Genomic DNA, 19,358 nt, shown 5'->3' with positions numbered 1-19,358 from the left:
CTTTTGAGTAGTGTTTCATTCAGACTAGTTTTCTGAACTGAATTGCTCTGTAGATAACCAGCTTGATCTCCTTCCACTTCTATATAGTTGCGAAGTTTTATGTGTAAATACCACTTCAAATCTTTCCTCACCTAAGCAGTCTAATCTGACATATCAAAGGTCCTCAGTTTTACTGATTTTAATCTGTTCTCCATCCACAGGGACTCACTTAGAGAAATGGTAGTCCAGTCTAGTAGGTCTCAGACTGCTTTAGTCTAGGCTGGTCAGGTTCCCTTTCTTTGTGAACCCATGTCCCAAGGAACAATTACTCTTTCTTGCCTCCACATCCTTATTGCTTCCTCCCGTGGTGCAGCCTGGCAGTTCCTCAAGCCTCAAATTTTCTCAGTTGCTGATTGTAAATTCAAAGTGATGACCTACCTCTGAGTTGAGTTCAGCTGACTGAAAATTGTTGGTTTAAACTTTATCCAAAAAGCAGAAATCAGTCTTCTTTTCTTCCTGCTTGTATCATTTTTCATTGCAAGTTTGTCTTTTTTTATTTTTTAACCAGAATATTAAGGGAAAATAATATGGGGGGGGTGTTGTATCATATAGGAAATTATAATTTTTAAAATAGTGTCTAGGACAAACTGAAATGTCAGATTTGACTGCAGATGACTGAAGTGGAGAGTATGCTACATTGCCCATACAACATAGGTGTTTCAGTTGGTCTAAACCTGTTTTCATATAATACTAAGACACCAAAGTTCATGCTTTTACAGATTACAGATGAAATTTAGGCAAACGTGAATGCATCTCTTCTAAGCAGTAGCTGATACTTACCAGATTGTTTATACATAACATTAATTTTGTCTTAAAATCTTCCATGTAAATCACAACACGCTGTTTAACTTTACTGATCTTCTGCATGAGTTCTTTTTTGCAGTGTAAGTGGATGTGGAAGCCTAACAAGTTAGGTTTTTGGCTTGAAAGTTGCTTCTGTATCAAAGTAGTACAGTACTTTTCAATGTATAAGCTTTGAAGCTTTAAGTAAGCATAATTTTTCCTGTTTTTTTCTTTTGAGATGAACTTTCTCTTAACTTGTTTTCACTTAAAGTGCTGTGCCTCTTTAAAGCACTAGAACATAACATCATTTGACTGAGATTCTGAATATAATTTTGCTTTGAGCTTGATATTGGGAGCAGGTGACTGCCTGTTCTTGTACATTTGCTTGCATGATAAAGATGCGTCCACATAGATTTTTCTTTAACAGTAATGGTTATGTAACATGCAATAAGTTTTCTTTGTTTTAATTAACATTATCCTGTTCCAAAATATCTCTTGACTATACACTTGTATTTTCTATGTTTTAATCTTGATACCAGTCTGTCAAAATTTATTGTATCCTGAATCATAACTAGTCTAGTCTTTTGATATTATTAATTGTTGTGACAATTCTATTGTTTTATTCTGAAATAAAGAATAAAACATATCTAGGTCTATTTTAGTTACATATACCGCTGTCATCATAGGACAGTAAGTAGTTTTTGGTTCGGTCCCTGACACATAAACCTGGAGTCTTACCTGGTGCTTTTAAGGTTGTTTAGTTTTGCAGGGGGGACCACCACTGTATGATTTAGAAGTAGCTGTACTGCAGAACAGATATTAAGACATTAAATGTAAGATAGCAAAAATAATATGTGAAAATAAAACATTTTTAGCTTAAAATTTCTGCAGTAACCAAAGAAGACTTTATTAGCAAGACTGAGTATTTGTGACATTAGGTTCTGTTCCATTTATTTATATAGTACATTTGATAATTCTGTCAAGAGATATGATATACCTTGCGCATGAAAAATGCTATATACTGCTCAGTTCCTCTGGGACTCTTATATCCATTTTCTAGTGTATAGGTTCTTCTAACAGTGCAAAAACTCTGGTTTGTTTCCATCCTGTCATCACTCACTATACTTAAAGGACAAGTCTCAAAGTCAGTGTGAGAGGACAGATCAGAAGTAAAAAGAGAAGTGTGGAATATTATTGTTTGAATGACTGTTCAAGAGCCCCTTAATCATTATTGTGGAATAAAAAAGCCATGTTTTAAAGATACTAGTGTAACATAGTACAGTTTACTACATCAGCTTTGTTTATGCTAATTTGTTATTATGAATTTTAGTATGCATTGCTCAGTCATTTATTCGTTCCAGTCAAGACGGAGTTGCTACTGTGTTAGATGTTCTAAATGCTCACAGGTGAGAGACTTGGCTTCCAAACATTTGCAGCCAAATCTGGGGAATGAGGAAGGATGAAAAGGTTAATAAAATATTAAAAATTCCTACATGGGTTATATATTTTAGCTACTAGACAAGTTAGAAGTATTAACTTAATATTTTTACAAACAGTGCATGGACAGTTTTTTAACTCATCAAACATTTTGTGGGTGGGTTTTTTGAGTAAAATAATCTGGCCTATTGCAGGAATCAGCAAGCAAAAAGAGAATTACAGATGCAGCCTTCGTGCAATATCAAGTATAGATAATTATACTTAGATGTTTTGTTTAAATGTGTACCTTTTACTATCCATGTACCCTTGGCCTTGTATCGAGTCTAAATGAGCTTTTAGAGCCCTGTCAAGCTTTGATGAAAAGAATCAAATGTATGAATGTATTTGGCAGCCTTATTAGCAGTTGGCGTATGGAAACTTCGCCTACTACCTAGGTTACTATATAATGCTGCTGTTTCTCTCCTCGATAGGGTGGTTATCACTTTTCTATACGTGGAGTCCCTTTTAATGATATAGCTGTATATTTTGCTCTAGCCATGCTGATTTCAAGACTGAATTTGCAGGGGTGGAAATTATGTGCTGTCATTCTGACTGGTACAAAAGTTTATACTATAAGTTTTTGAGGACATTTAAAACTAAAAGTGTAATATCACTATAGTTACAAAATGTTCACTAGTATTAAAAAATGTTCTGATTACTTCAAATTTTTAAATAAAGCATATCAACTTTCCTCTTTTCATGTCAGTTGTCCTTACTATGTTAAACAGAGGGAAATTTAATCTCTTAGGCTGATCAGAAAACACAATTCAAAAGAAAAAGTTAGCATCCAGTGCTACTGTGTGTCCCACAGGTTCTTCCACTTTGATCAAAACTGCCTCCACTGGTGAGTTAGAGGAGCGTATTGCGGCCACTACTGGTGCTATTACTGTTGCTAGCACATCTGCTGATGTTGCTGTATCCAGTGCAGTGACCACCTATAGACAACCTTCTGAAGAGCAACAAGTGCAAGCTATGAATATAAGAAAATCAATTCTGGAGTCGGCCACTTCCAAGGAAACACTCTCCCTTCATCAAGCAAATTTACAAAGCACGAGAAGACGACCAAGAAACGCTGAGCAGATAGAAAGAACTAAAGAACTTGCAGTTGTTACTCATAGAGGTATTGGATATTATTTTACTTGTGCCCATGTAGTTATGGAAAAATATTTTGTATAAATTAAAAGTGAAGGGTCAAGTAAATTAAAAGTGAAGGGTCAAGTATCCATTCAGGAAATGTAATTGAACCAAATGGGAAAGGGATTAAATCTGCTTAAAACTCAGTTCTAGTGGGGTAGCCAGATGGAAAAATGAAACTAATTATCATACTGTCGTAGTAGTTTAAATTAATTTGATTTATAAAAAGACAAAGGAGAAAAATAAGGAATTTTCTTTTGATGCCACTTGTATATTTCACTGTCAAGCTTAGTGTGAGATCTGATGAATGTTTAGAGAATTGAGATTAAAATATTAATCTATTCTGCATATGTGTTTAGACATAATCAAGTACAGCATAAAAAATGTACTTTATAAATAGTTGCTTTGTTCTAAACTAATTTATGATGCAGTTGTAATCATCTCCCTTCTTAAATTTTCAGCAAAATTTTGGCTTTTTAAAACATCTGTACATTTTTATTCTATCAAACACGAAATCAATGAATTAAGCAAAGTTTAGAGCACTAGGGAATTCAGTTGCAAGTATTAAAGTAGTAAAGCTAAATACCATTTGATATGTACCTATATTCAGAAGATTTAATCCACATGCTAAAGTACTAATAATGAACAACATTTGGAGTATAAACAAAGCATTATTTCTTGTGTTAAAAGATAAATGACGATATGTGAAACAGGAGGCTGAGAAACAGCAGTGCTGGAATGTCTTAATTTAACCAGCATAGACATTCAGAAACAAATTGCATGTGGTATGTTTTTACACATACACAAGTCCAGGGAAGAAGCAGCTTAATTTTGCAGGTTAATGTTGTTGAGTACTATTTATTATACGTTTTTAATTTTTATTGTGTGCTAATCCATTGTTTCATGTTAATCTATTGTGCACGAAGAATTTATAAACACAAATATAGGGGGGAGGAACATCTTTTATAGCACAAGCAATTTGTAGAAGTCTCATTTTATGGTTGATATTTTGTAAAGAAAACTTTAGATTGGAATCCGTTCTACTGGATCAGATAGTCACCTAGTATAAGTTATTGTAGCTTCATTTACTAACACCTGTTGAAACAGCAGAGCTGCAGCTCTACAGAATTTTAAAACATGTAATTTAAGTAGGATAACTGAAAAACAAGTACTGTATTTGGTTTGCATATGAAACAGAAATCATTAAACAGCTATTTATGTTTCATTTGTATTAATTTTAGTACAAATCTGAAGTATTTTCATGGCTATCAACTGGTATAGATTAATTAATAGGGTTTGGTTTGTACTGGTTGTGTGGCTATGCATTCACTTCAGAACATCTTTGGTCAAGTAAAAAAAACCAGGCTTATTTTCAGTTATGAGGGAGTATCTGAGGGCCTGTAATAATATCTTCTAATTTAAAGATGTGAGAGTGTACTAATTTGGCAGTTAAATTTGGCAGTAATTGTGATACAGTTTCTTCCATCTCCTGTTTGTAATCATTACAGTACAATATCCTCTCCACTGTTTTTTCACTGTCCTTTTCTTCTCTGACCTATCCTTTAATATAAGATATATGTAAGGCACATACTTCTGAATTACTTAGTCATATTAAAGTGCTAAACCTTACATTATGAAAAAAAAGAAATGTTAGAGACCAAGATACTGCTAAAATAATGTTATGGTGCTTATTTGTCACATATTTGTCACAGGTACTAAAAGGTATCACAGCCCTCATACAGATGAAATCAGTCTTGTATAGACCTTACTGGAGAACAAAGCCCATACCTAGTTCTGTGTGCAGTTTGTTCCCTCATGCCACATTTAACGTCTTGATTTTGCTAGCATTCTTTATACAAAATCTTTTAAATATTTTTTTAGTGTATCATACCCACAGAACAGTATATGTGTGTGTGCTATTAGAGGGGGTATTCATATACTGAGTAAAAAAATACCATTTTTGCTTGGCAAAAACCAATATTTGATTATATACTTATAATAGCCATGAAAACAAATAAAATTAGCCCTCATTAAATAACCTGTAATGGTCTTCCATAAAATATTCCTCATTACAAAGACACAGACATATTTTGAAGGAATGTTTGTGAATGTGAGACTATATATTGTTAATTGACTTGAAGAAATTTCCATTATGGGGAGATATTCCACAGGTATTTCTATGGAGTTTCCTGTAGGTTTCTATTGAAATATTTTAGCCTCTCTTTGACAATGAAATATGCACAAAAGTATAAAAACTACTTGTCTTGCCTTGCATATTAAATTACCATGGAGCTCTATGTAAGAGCTACTTAAGAAATTTATGTAAATTCCTTTTTTAATTCTTTCTCTATTTAATAGATATTAAAAATTATTTTTTTACTTTTGAAATATATTTTCTTGTGCTTTTGATCATAATTTAAGAATTATGCTCCCAAATCTATGCAAATTAATTAATACTTGAAAAGGATAAAATTTAGTATACTAAATATAATTTACTAAAACTTAACTATATCATATGTGTATATTTAAATGGTAAAAATGTCCTGTACATGTAGTCTTCACTGTAGGCTTTTTTGAGAATGTTGCTGGTGAGATCAGAATAGGGCTGTTTTATGATATGTTAGCATTGATGCAAAATGATAACTGTAGAATAAGAGTTGTACTGTTGGCTTCCATAGGATTGCTCTGTGAATAAGATCTTTAAGAATGAGTATACAATAACAATACTGTGTTGATTCGCTAAACTGATATTTGTTTAAGTGTGTGTATGAAATAGATGTATAGAGAGAACTAGAGGTCTCTATCTATCTAAAATTAAACAGCTAGATGTAAATTAGTCTACCACACTTACTATCTGGACTTCAACAATAATTGTAGATTGTGTCAAAGGCTGGCTGAAGAATTTCTTCTCTAAGCTTATTAGTTGGAAATCACAGAAGAGGATAAGACTTTGTGTTCTGACTGTTTAAGAGAGGAAAAAGGAACTCTAGATGCATTTGGTGAAATACTTCCATTAGAGGTAGGGAAGTACAAGTATCATTTTATAAGACAACAGTGAGATCTCATGAGGGATACTATACATAATTATAGTTCCTTCATCAAAAAGAATGCACACTGAATCAGATGAATAAAAGAACTATAATGGTATTACATTGTTCTGATCATCCCAGCTTAGAAAAGAAAATGTAAGACAGGATGAAAGGATAAATGCTTTAGGAAGTGAATACCAGTATGTGGAGAACTTAAATAAGGACAAATGAGTATATAATATATAAATAGATACATTAGGAAGAGGAGTGAGAAGAGTTCTTGTTATTGGAATGATGAAGCCTTCTGGTAGAAGGAGGGAGTAGATGAAGGGTGAAAAGCTTACTTTCAAGATGCAGCTTGATAGACTAATGAAAAATATATTTAGATATGATAGCTGGAGGAGAAACAGCATCTTTTGGGTCCTGAGTTCTAATGAAACCGAGCGCTCAAACTCAGGAAAATGTATCTCTTCCTCTATTCAGAAGTAGGGGAAAAAAGGGAGGTCCCTAACCACTTTCATTCAGTTAAAACTAGAAGCTTCAAATGCCAAGCATTCAGTAGCAATTCATGTGGATACTACAATCACAGTTTCTAGTATGATCTGTCTTCTTCAGATGCGAAATCAGGAAGGAAATTAAATGTTTTTTCCCTTGTTTATTATCTGTTTAAGTATATAAGTACTGTTAGCTTGATCATAACTATATTAGTAGAGGATAATCTGACGTTTTTGGTCTTTTCTACTCTCTGTCTTTCATACACTAGGAATTTAGAGTTTAGTAATGCTGTTAGTGCTATTGAATTGTTTTATAATTCATATCAACTGTATCCTTTCTTAAAGCTGTAGAATTTTTATTTCAGTATATGCAAACATCATGAGATATTTTAGAACTTTCCCTTGTGAGTGCTTTATAGCATACTTGTACTGTCTAAATATGTGCTCAGAGGCATATGTCCAAAAGCCAACAGGCATTTGGACAGTGCCCTTAATAACATGCTTTAACTTTTGGTCAGTCCTGAAGTGGTCAGGCAGTTGGACTAGATGATCATTACAGTTCCCTTCCAACTGAACTATTCTATTCTATTCTATTCTATTCTATTCTATTCTATTCTATTCTATTCTATTTATTCTATTCTATTCTGTTCTGTTCTGTTCTGTTCTATCCTATTCATGTTCATTTTAATATGGAAGTACACATGCATCCTAATTAAATACCCCTGAGAATAACGGGGATCTTACTGCTGGTTTCAGTGGCAATAGACAACAAGGAGTACAAGGATTTCTAAATAAATCTTAAGATAGAAGCAAGGAAAGAATAAAATAAATGTGAAAGCTGATGATGTTGATAGCACAGAGGTTTCTATTCTCTCATTTAATTTAGAAGAATCCTTGATCTATCAGTGCCAAACATAATCAAGTCTGATTCTCACTTTTGCTGAAATAATATTACTCTTCTGGGGGTTTTAAAAGGACCACAAAGTGAGTTTAAATGATTTTACGAAGTGAGTGTAAAAAGTTTTTAAAGACTCCTTAATTCTACTGAAGGAGTCAAAGTGGATTGAAAATAAAGTATCTCCAATCAAGTCACTGAAGTTTTGTTCATTGTTGTAATGAACCTGGACTTCTACCCCAGAAATAACTAAGAACTCCTATCACATAAACAAACTCAGTATAAACAATTTATAGTAGCCATCCTTTTTTTCTTTTTCAAGGAAGAGCCATAAAGTTTGGCTATATCTTTTTATTGAGCGATCATGATCAGTGGAGGCAATTGAACAGTGGTTTAATTTCTTACATTGAAAAATGAAGAAATCAAGTATTGTGCTTTTTTTCCAATGAACTGAATATTTGCAAAGAATATTTAGAGTATTGGCAGGTATATAACTATATGCACCAAGAAAGTCACAAAGAGGAAAAAACTATATACACAAAGAAGGTCACAAAGATGAAAAGACTGAAATTATTTTTAAGACTTAATTGATTTTAGTATACCATTAAGAAGTCCTGCATTCTAAGACAATATCCATCCCAAAGGAATTTCTAAAGTAAGACTTCTGTACTATAGACACAAATGAGTATAAGGTGCAAGCAATGTAACAAGACCACTGGTACAGTTCATAATTCATAAATGAAATATAGAAAAAAATCATTCTGAAACAGACATATAAAGGTTGGAGAAAAAAAATTGCTTATCAAACTCAAACTCAAATAGTACCAGGAAATCTTAATGGATGACACTAGTCATCATGTAGCAGTTCAAAAACTGACTCAATGCTTTCCTTAGGATCTTAAATACCATTTATTTTCAAGAGAACTTTAGATTCCAACACATTTCACTACTCTGAACTTGTATTCTTCTTCTAAAAAGCAGAAATGTCACCAAGCATTTGCAAAGTTTTAACCATATCTGCTCAGTTTGAGGATTAAAGTACATATATATGTTTTGATGATTGTACTTAGCTATTTGGTTTCAAAATCTTACTCATTTTACTGATATCTCAATTCTCTTTCTCTTATGTTTTCAGCTCTATTTTTTCTCTGACTTTCTTATAAAGCCTTTATCTATCCTTTCCCCTTTATTCTTTAAGAACATTCATCTGTCACACCTTGCCTTATGTTTTTTGATATCTCACTTTATGTAGTATCTTAGTAATAGCCAGGAAAAAATGAATCAAGGAGAAAAGAAATTACTACTGGTTTTTCACCATTAAACCAGCATTTCTTTTTGCTATGTGTTACAGGATAATTTATGATGGTAGGAGGCAAGAATATTTTTTTTTAAGATTTTTAAAGATTTTTAAGTTTTGTTATGAGGAATTAAACCAGAAGCTAATGAAACTTCTGAAAACTAAAGGATTTAAGAGAAAGTTATTTAATTCTCTTGGGGTTTTTTTGAAAGATTCAGTGAATGATAGAGCACTGCTTTGGGATTATTTGATGTAAACCTTTTAAGGATTTGTTAGAAAACATATTCATATATTCTAATTTTTATGAGGTTTACTTAGAAGCAGGAAGAGGAAAGGAAGAGCAGGGAAGGAGAGGTTTTCTGAAGAGCTGTTAAAGGTTTTTAAGAGTCAAGTAGGAAATCAATGTGCATATGTTCTCAGGTTCTTTTGTTGGGGGCTTTTTTTGTTACGAATGAAACCCAGAATTACAAAGATGGGAGTCTGAAGAAAGTCAATATATTTTGCAGTAAGATTCTTATGTTCTTATATGTAGATAAGAATATTTGTATATAAGAAGTTTTGTGTATTTTTAAAAGTTATTTTTTAGAATAATTTTTAAAGTTACACGAAATGCTTATTAGCATAACACAGATGCAATTTAGCACTCAGGTATTTAATCACTGAACTACATTTGTTTAATATTTCATAATACTTTTGGAAATACCTGTTTAATATGTGCAACGAGTCACATAGGTATGTCCTTTTTGGTGGATGAACTCTGTAACCTATGGTCTGTTAGATTAAAGATTTTTATTAGAGATATATATGATATCTCTGATATGATATATCAGATATGATATCTGATAATAATGACCTAAGCTTCTTGACATCTTCCCACTTCAGTGAAGTCATAGGAAAGGAGATCCGTTTTCATCCAATAGTCAATTCCGGCATGATTAGAAGGAAGAAAAGGAAAAAGAAAATCAGTCATACTGATTTCAAGAAATTAGTTGTGTTGTTTTAATTGAATTATTGCTCCTTATACTTGCCTGTCAATTTCATTCTCCTAACTTGTTCCTTCTATTTATTTTTCTGGCAGTTCCTGCAGTTCTTAAGTGTTCTTCATTATATTATACATGTTTACTTCTATAATTGATGTTTGTCTTCTGACGTGTTGTGTCATTATTTTCCCTCAGTAATTCAGGTTTTCTTATTTTGACAACAATATGTTGGTGTAAATCAAATACATTGTAGTTAGAATATAAAAAACAATTTATCATTTGTGCAATTATACATTACTTTAAAAATTAGCTGAGTGGTAGTGAATATAATGTAAGAAAGGTTCAGGAGAGGGGAGGGGCTGTTTCACTGTTTGAACTACTTTGAGCTGCACCCAAGGAAAGAAGTATATAAGGTCAGAAGAGGCCTAAGTTTCCAGGGTTAGTATTCTGTATAGTTACTTGTAGTAATGCAACCTGAATGCCTGTTTTGTGTAGAATGGTGGTGTTTTAGTCATCAGCATTTTAAATTTACTTTATACTTGGTTTAAAAGTTTACAAAATGTAGACAAGACAAGCTGGACAATTTCTTTACATAAATGCTGTTGCATAACTAAAATAAAGACATGAATTTGTGGGTTGTCAGTGTTTTAAATAGATAATCTTCACATGGCTATATACCCTGATGCTTCCATATTGTAGAAGCAAGTTTTCCATCTTGAAATTTATGACTTGTGTAGCTCTCGGGATGCTAAAACTGTTTTTGGACAGTTACCATTTTCTTCACTGGTTTCCACATTGGCATGTGGAAAATAATGGCTAGTTTGCCAAGTATTAAAAGATGTATTTATTGTGTTTTGGGTATGGGATTTTTTGGTGATGATGGGGTTGTTTTTATGTATGTACATGCATATGCAGCCTGACACGTAGTTTAGTAATGGCATGTTTGGACCAAATAAATTTCTATAACTACTCCTTCACAGTGTATTCAGAAACTACTGTTCAATAAATCAACATACAAGACACAGTTAAAAATAAAATTCTCTTCTTGTAGTATAAAGATGCTTCAGAGATCTTGAGTTGCTTGCTTTCCTAGTAGTATTTAATAGCCTTGGCAAAGTGATGCAAATAGTTATAAAAATCTCTGATTGTTTTAAATAACGTGTTCACCAAGACCCTCTTGTAACTATTTTCAGTTCCACCTTAGATCTTGTGAACCCTGTTTCTTGTGTACATAAACTATGGATATGGCATTCAGATGTTTGAGGATGACTAGAAACAAATGAAAACCCAAAGCCAGTCTTCGTTCTTTAATGTGTTGTTATGATGATTCCTGAAAATAAAAGACAAACATCTCCATAATGCAAATATTTAAACCCATCCCAGCACCTGAGATCATGTATTCAAGCCCACTCCCATTTTACTTAGGTGTTGGAAGAATAGCTAGGCCTGTCTTCTGATTCATGAGGAGTTATTTTACACTAATGCTCAGAGGAGGCCAAAAGAAGCTTACAGCTATACTCCTACATTCATATTTATGTAGAAATAGAATCTTAGAAATCTCACACAATTATGAGAGAGCATTACTGTTATTCCAGTATGGCTCTACTGTGTGAAGGTACAGTTCTTGGGTCCGTGACTTCCACTGAGCATAGAATCGCTTATGGACTTCAATTAATTTGGGGGGGGGGGAGCTTCTGGTATTAAGGATTAAAAAAAAAATTTAAAAAATATAGTATTTTGTGGCAACAGATACATTATGCTCCTGCAAATAATATATTTCCCAGAAGCATTAGCAATGTTTATAGGTTACATTTTGCCTCTTGAGATAAAGCCTCTATGTATTTAGAAGAAAGCATGGTCTCTTCCAGCAGAAGTGTAAAAATATTTATCATCACGTCCTATATCTATGCTATAAATTGTCTGTCTTAGTAGTATGCTGTTTTCTCCTGAATCTTGTTCTGCTCTTGTGCGTGGTAATGATTACTTTTATTTAATAACATCAATAGTATTTTGCTACTTTGTTATTCATGCCTCATGTAAGGGTTTCTTTGATTATTCATTGATTTTGTATAAGAAGTTAACAGGTGCTGAAAATTTCTCGATGAATTCTTTGATGTACTGTCTATCTTCTCAGGTTGCTTCTCTTAGACCTAGTTCCTTTAATCTCTGCTGTCTTCATCAGCAGTATTTGCTTGTAGCCAACATACATCTTCTTCCATATAGTTTTTAAATATTTCTAATCTATAAAGTCACTTGAGTATAATGAACATAAATTAACCTATACTTAAAATTTAATTTTTTTTAGAAGGTCCATTTTTATGTATGGTTCATTGCTCACTGGCAGTGTGTATTGGAGAAGACAGGCACTTAGTTTAATGATTGAAAGAAAAAAATTTGGTGCTGTTTTTGCTTTATTCTCTCTTACCTTTTGATCTGTGTTAAGTTGTGGGTTTACTCTCTTTTTATTAGTTGTTTTGTTTCAAATATATGTTAAGGCCACATGGTTTGCCTGGATTAACTGCCTTTATCACAAAGTCAGCCAAAAATAAGGGCTTTTACAGAAATAGTTCAGTAGTTGGCTTAGGGGTGAGGTGGGAGCCAACTGCCTTCCATATCACACTTCGCAAATAACAATTTTCAAGCTAGAAAGAGAACCAGCTGCAGAACCAACAGCAGAACAGTAGACTGTATTTCTTTTTTTTTTTTTTTGTATCCAAATCTCTGTAGTTAAAACAGAAAATTAGCCTCATATGCTTAATTTAATAATGCAGTGTTTTTTCTACGATCAAAGTATTTCTGGTTTGTCTGTGTAATCTAAACAAAGATAATAAAATCTCAGTATTTCCTGAATAAAAAATATTATTCTGAACTAAAGCTAGGAACATAGCTGAGGTAGATTTTGAAAACAACTAGTGGAGATACTTTCAGAATGGGGAGGTAATCTGGTGCCTATAGACCTTGAGAATGTATTCCAATGTGTTACTTTTAGAAGGACTTTTTGTCTACTAAAACATTGTAATTTTTTAGCTGTTGCCTCTGTTTCCTCCTTTTTCCAAATGTAGTACTGACTTTTAATGTAAATTTTAAAATCTGAAGTAGCAGGCAAAATATGTTGACAGAAAATATGTTGGCATTTCTACTGCTGATTAAACCTTTTCAGAATATATGTGGATTAATATATGTCCTGTATTGCTTGAATGCTTATGGAATTCAGATCTGAGCATATATATTGGATTTTAGTGTGCTTTCAATAACATGTCATGGATGACTCTTTTTTTTCCTTTTAAATTCTCTACCACTGGGAAGAATAAGTGAATTAAAATTTCACAAAAAATCAGCTGTTTAAAAAATGTCATAGTATCTTTTTTTGAAAGGTTGCTGACTTTTCAGTTGGCAGATATGATAGTATTCTGTACTTTTTATCTTTTTCTTTTATTTTTTTTTAATGGAGGTAGCAGGGGATAAGCACTGCTGTTCTACTGTTTCTTAATACAGAAGAAGCACCAGATAAGATTCAGCTGTTCAACTGTTTTAGAGCAAACATATCTATCATTCTTTTCATTTTCCAGGTTCCATAAATGTGTGACAATGTTTTACACAACTATATGGCACATGGAAATAAACACTTTTGGCCATAATTTTTTTTCTTGGTTATGCAGGAGAAAAATTAAGTTTCAAATCTTACTTCTTTCCTTTGTCAGATGCACGAATTAGTCTCAATACCTGTTTTTGTAAATTATTTTCCACCAAAGATACACAATATGAGCTTATTAGGTAGCTGGTACTCTTAACTTGTATGTACTTCCATGATAAGATTTGTCAAATGAAATGAAATATTTTAGACTGTATTGCCTGATACTTGTTTTTGTTTGTTTTTTTTTTAACTAGTGAAAAAGGCCATAGATTTTAAATCTAGAGGATTTAAATTGTTTCCAGGGAAAGACAACAGCAACAAGTTTTCTATCTGTGAGTGTACTCCTTTTTTGTTACTTTTTTCTAGTGCAAGAGTGAAGTTTGTGCTGTCTGTGTTGTTTGTGTGTTTTCAAAATTGTTTATGTATTTCTGATAATATAACTGACTTAAATCTGTTTCTCCAGTCTGCATGGTGAATTTTTAAATATGGTTCTACTCTAAAGGTAGGCTTTCTATAAATCTGGCATTGTAGAATGACATGTTATTTTGTCAGTAATTTCACATTAAATTTGCAGTATTTACAAAGAAATAAATATTCAGCCTTCCAGGTGCCAGCTGAAATCTTAGCTGTGAACAGGAGATACATTATTTTAATTGAAAATTAGTACTGGCAGCAAAAGGCTATACAAACCAAAGCCTGTCCTCATTTACAAATGTGCAACCACATATTTTTTTCAAGTGACACACATGAGGTCACTTTCTGAAATTTTTTTTCTTCATTAACTTTGACATTTTGAACTGATTAACTAACTGTAGTTCTAATAATTCTGGAGATGCTTAGTGCCTTCAATTTTAATTATAGAAAATAGAAACTGAAAGTGCTCGGCATCTTATAGGACTGAGTCCTGATTAGACCCATAAAGAGGAGTCAGGCAACTTCTAACATAAATTTAACAGATATGACTCTAAATACATTAAAGAGGATATCTTTTGCAAAACAACGTGCTATTTTTATAGAGTTCCTTTTTGGACTAGAACCACATTTTAAATATTTAGAAGTAATTTGTTAAAATAAAGATGGACTAACTGCTTAGCCTATGTCTGCTTATACTACATTTCATTATTCTTCACAGGAGTGAAAGGACTTGCTTTCAGAGCTCCTTAAGTTGGACACATTTGCACTAATTTTTTGTTTAAAGTGTCAGTGATGGATTCTGTTTCCAGGATTTAGCAGGCCACATTAGCATAACTTTTAATGCATTTTTGAGTTTTAGATTTTAAACTGTCAACATATTAGATGTGATTTTTTTTATAAAAAGGTGTCTTCAAGCAGCAAGACCCTTTAACGTTTACCAAGTAAGAAAAATAAAGCAAAACACACTTCTGTTCAGTTTTTATAATGAAGCGTATTGCCATATTCAACTTCTCTGTAAACTGCATCACCTAAATAGTTCTGTAAGGCATTTCTGGTTTATTTGAAAGCTTTGTATCAAGATATTTAAAAACAAGTATTCTTTTTAGGCATATTGGGTGACTAGAAAGTAGAGTGATTATACAACAAGAAATAACGGTAAGATTATAAGGTACATCACTGAGGTCTCTGTCTGACGGTCCATCTGTGCTTTTATAGTTACAAATGAGAATAGTACAATGGCTGATAAAACAGGTTGTTTGTCTATAAATTTATTTTGCACAAATTATTAAATATTCTACTATAAAAACATTAATAGGAATTGCATTTTTATAAGGAAGTACCAGACACTTGTGATATCTAAAGGTGACTGTTATGAAATTAGTGATGAAATTTATCAATATATTTTTGAAAGACTATATAATTTCATATGTTATGATATTCTATGTAAAGCTGAGAACTTCTGTATCTTGTTTTATTGGTTATGGAGAGTAGATTACCTATATGAGTCAATAAGTGGAGGTGAAAACCTTGATGATTTGTACCTTTAGTGATCATAATCTTGTCATAAATAGATAGCTAAGATTTTATATTGTAATTTAGCATTTGGTTAACTATTCACTTTGGTATCTGAGGAAATTGAAGAGGCAGTATTTCATGAAAAGCCTACGTATTTAGCTGTTGACTTTAGATAAAATTCCCAATGTGGCCTCAGCTGGATCTGTACTTGCATTACAATGACAGATAGGGTCCTTTAAAGAAAAAGGATGACCATCATTCAACTGTTAGTGGAAATAAGATAAGGATAAGTGAATACCTATTTTACAATATACCTTGTATTAGCAATGTCTTTAGAAATTATTATCTAATATTTCTCATGTGTATGTCTTTTCCCTTTTTTACTTTTTTTGAATGTATCAGGTATATAGCATTCAGTACTAATGCATAGGTGATTTGCACATAGCAAAGCCAGAATGATAATATTTGATATGATGATATACTTTGAAACAAGTATGCATCAACTTCATTTTGCAAGTGTTGAGATTAATAAAAAAATCTGGATTAGAACTCCAGAATTTATTGCTCCTGGTTTCATGACCAGACCATGAATGAACGCTTTTCTGAGAGGAGCCTTTAATTTACTACAGGAAACCCTTCCATTGCTTATTGTCATATGACTATCTGGGGTGTAAAACAGACAAACAAAGATAGATAGATAGATAGATAGATGATAGATAGATAGATAGATAGATAGATAGATAGATAGATATCTGGGGAACTATATAGAGCTGTATTTCAGTAGACTGAAAAATCAAGCATTATGTCTGGAAAAGTAATGTCAATACAAAAATGATAAAATGTGCATTTATTTTTCATAGACTACTTAACAGAAATCAGAATGGATTTAAGTTTGTGCTTAACTGCATTTCTGATTTGGATCAAATCAGAAATTTGGATCAAATTTGGATCAAATCTGATTTGGGATAAAATCAGAAATCAGTATAATGTCTACTTATAAATTTTTCTTCTGAATTTTTACTGTGGTATATGTCTTATTTTAATTTTGTCACTGTAATTATTTTATTGATTTTCTTTAACATAAGCCTCTATGTATGTTTATTTATGAATATTAATAAGTCCATAATTTATAATTTAGAAATCCATTTCATAGAGTATTTTCAAGAGTGGAACTTTATGCAGAAGATGTCAAAAACCAATAGGATTTTTAAGCTTCCATTTTTGGTAAAAATTGAAGTATATAATAGTACTTGTGCTTTGAAATCCAGTCGGATATTCTTTTCTATATGAATATTCACTCTATTACCTGTGTATGGGGAAATATAGTGTACAGAAATAAAATAATTATTTGAAATATTAAAACATGATTACAATAAATAGAAATAGTTCTGTTTAAATAATATTTTTACTTTATTTTGTTTATAGTAAAGTATTTCTTCTCTATGCATAGATATATGGTACAGCCCCAAAATGGCACCATTTTCTTTTAATTTCTTTAATATTATTATCAGACATCATGAATAAGTTTCTAGCTATAGTTTTAACATATGTTTAATGTCAGAAAATTTAACAAACTGTCACAAAAACGAGAAGATGTCTTTTTCCTGACTCATTCTCAAGTATACTTCCTTTCCCTTCTTGCATTGCTCAGTGAATCCTTTCTACCCAAAGTTTTAAGGTCTTTTCTATATATACAGGTACTTATGATGATTCGGAATTTATCATGTCTTGATATAGGCTTTGAATTTATATAAAAGCACCCAGATATTTCAAAGAGAGAGTTCATTGTAAATGCTCATGGAACAAGTTCCTGCTAGATGGCCTTGTGAAATGCCGTTTATGGAATTGGAATTGTCAGAGATATGTATCTTCCAACACTAGCAGGAACTTGGGTTTCTATAGCTAATATGCTTTCATCACACCTACAAGTATTGGGAGAGGCAAAGACTGAAACACGGTAATATGGATTACTTCTTACTCTTCTAAGGAGAGCCGTCCTGGCTCAAAAGTCCCCTGAGCATAGAGATACAGATGAACAGAGATTGCTTTTGTTTGCTATTAGAACAACCTTGGACATGGTACAGCACTTTTGGGGCAGAGGAGGATAAATACTGTGGTTCCAGTTGACAAGGGCTGAGCTTGATAGGTTTTTTGAGCAGCATGCTAAGTTGACTTGTTTTCCTTTTAAGCCTCTGCAACATTTTCATTTGGCCTTTGACTTCCTCAGGGGTACCAAACCAACTCTTCCCTTTCTGTATGTGTAAGAAGACAAATTTCAAGGAAGGGAGAACCCCCAAGTATTCTGAATGTTATTGTCCTTCATTAACAGCTGAAATTTAATGAACACCCTTTAGAAGTATAGTTAGAAACTACATTTTTTTATTTGGGTACATTCAATTTGTAACATAATATGATTAGCCTAATTATATGCAAACTTTTTCTTTAAAGGAAGTTAAAATCTAATACCATAAATCCATTGGTCTAGTTCCTCAGAAATAAAGATTAATAAACCTGAAAATCTCTTTCTGCTTAGTATAAATCTCTTAATTTCATATCAACTTGTATTTTTGAAAAAAATATTCTTCTATTGGGCCATGAATTTACCAAGTAATAGCAAACCAACCTTCTTTTCTAATGTTTTTTTTTTTAGGAACTGCTACCTCCTGGTTCAATGAACTTCAAAAATTAAATGCAAAATTAATAGAATTATTTTAGTCTAAAATTATTTTTGTAAGGTATACTTTTGCAAGGTGTAAAAATTATGAGAAATTATATAATGCGTGAAGAAGTAGTTGAATATGCTGAGGGCTAGATCGCTAGGTACAAATTTCTGGAAAAACACACTGAAAAGTTCACAGGAAGTTTCTCTCTGAAGATCCATTTTAGTTTATTGTAAGATAAATACATGTAAATAAAACTGGCATTTTGAGTTTACCTTCAGATCACCATATTTTGGGGATATCTGCATTTTCAATACTGATTAAGGACAATTCTCTCAGCATGAGCCTATGCATTGAAGTTTTATTATAATTCAAGGAGAAAAGGTCAGCTCTCAGTGGAGATGACATTTATTAGATTATGTTCAGAGTAAAATCTTACAGCCCTAAACTTGATGAACACTTCTTTAAATGTTAATGTTTGTAAAGGAATAGTAATAACATTTCCATATGGGTTCAATAATATTACAAGCAAACAAAATAGCTGATAAGTACAACTATAAAAAACTTGTGTTATTTTTTTAAAAAAGAAAAAAAAACACCCCAAACCAGAAAATACATGCTTTGCTTATTATAGGGAGGGGAAACTTATGTATTGAAACTAGAGATTTTATGGGTGATCATATTCTGTAGAAAATCTGTTTTAAAGGACCTAAAATGCAGATAATGTACTTCTTCATATTTGTTAATTGCTTAACTCTGTATTTCCTAAAAACTGTGTTATTTTATCTTTTTGTTTGTTTATTTTGTTTTTGTTTTGTTTTGTTTTTTTTGCAGTAAATGAGGGAGGTATTAAACAGGCATCCAATTTGTGTCCAGATCCTGGAGAACCAGAAAATGGAAAACGGATAGGCTCAGATTTTAGGTAAAATATAAACCCTGCCATTGTATCATTTCTCTAATACTGAACTTGGAAAATTTACATGTTAAAAATTTATTGCTGTTGTTGAG

The 19,358-nt window shown here is 32.2% G+C and overlaps 1 protein-coding gene across 1 annotated transcript in view; it reads left to right on the top strand.

Annotated features, from left to right (window-relative positions):
* The window catches only part of CSMD3 (CUB and Sushi multiple domains 3), a 774,333-nt gene that overhangs the window by 278,616 nt on the left and 476,359 nt on the right, over positions 1–19,358 (top strand). The window contains exons 7-9 of the mRNA XM_075495159.1: positions 3,110–3,418; positions 14,016–14,093; positions 19,185–19,272. Of these exons, the coding sequence (XP_075351274.1) occupies positions 3,110–3,418; positions 14,016–14,093; positions 19,185–19,272 (475 nt within the window). The remainder of the gene's footprint in view (positions 1–3,109; positions 3,419–14,015; positions 14,094–19,184; positions 19,273–19,358) is intronic.

This window comes from Mycteria americana, chromosome 2 (assembly GCF_035582795.1).
Source record: "Mycteria americana isolate JAX WOST 10 ecotype Jacksonville Zoo and Gardens chromosome 2, USCA_MyAme_1.0, whole genome shotgun sequence".
Classification (NCBI taxonomy): Eukaryota; Metazoa; Chordata; class Aves; order Ciconiiformes; family Ciconiidae; genus Mycteria; species Mycteria americana.
The sequence above is the reverse complement of the archived record's forward strand: the minus strand, read 5'-3'. Positions and strand labels throughout refer to the sequence as shown.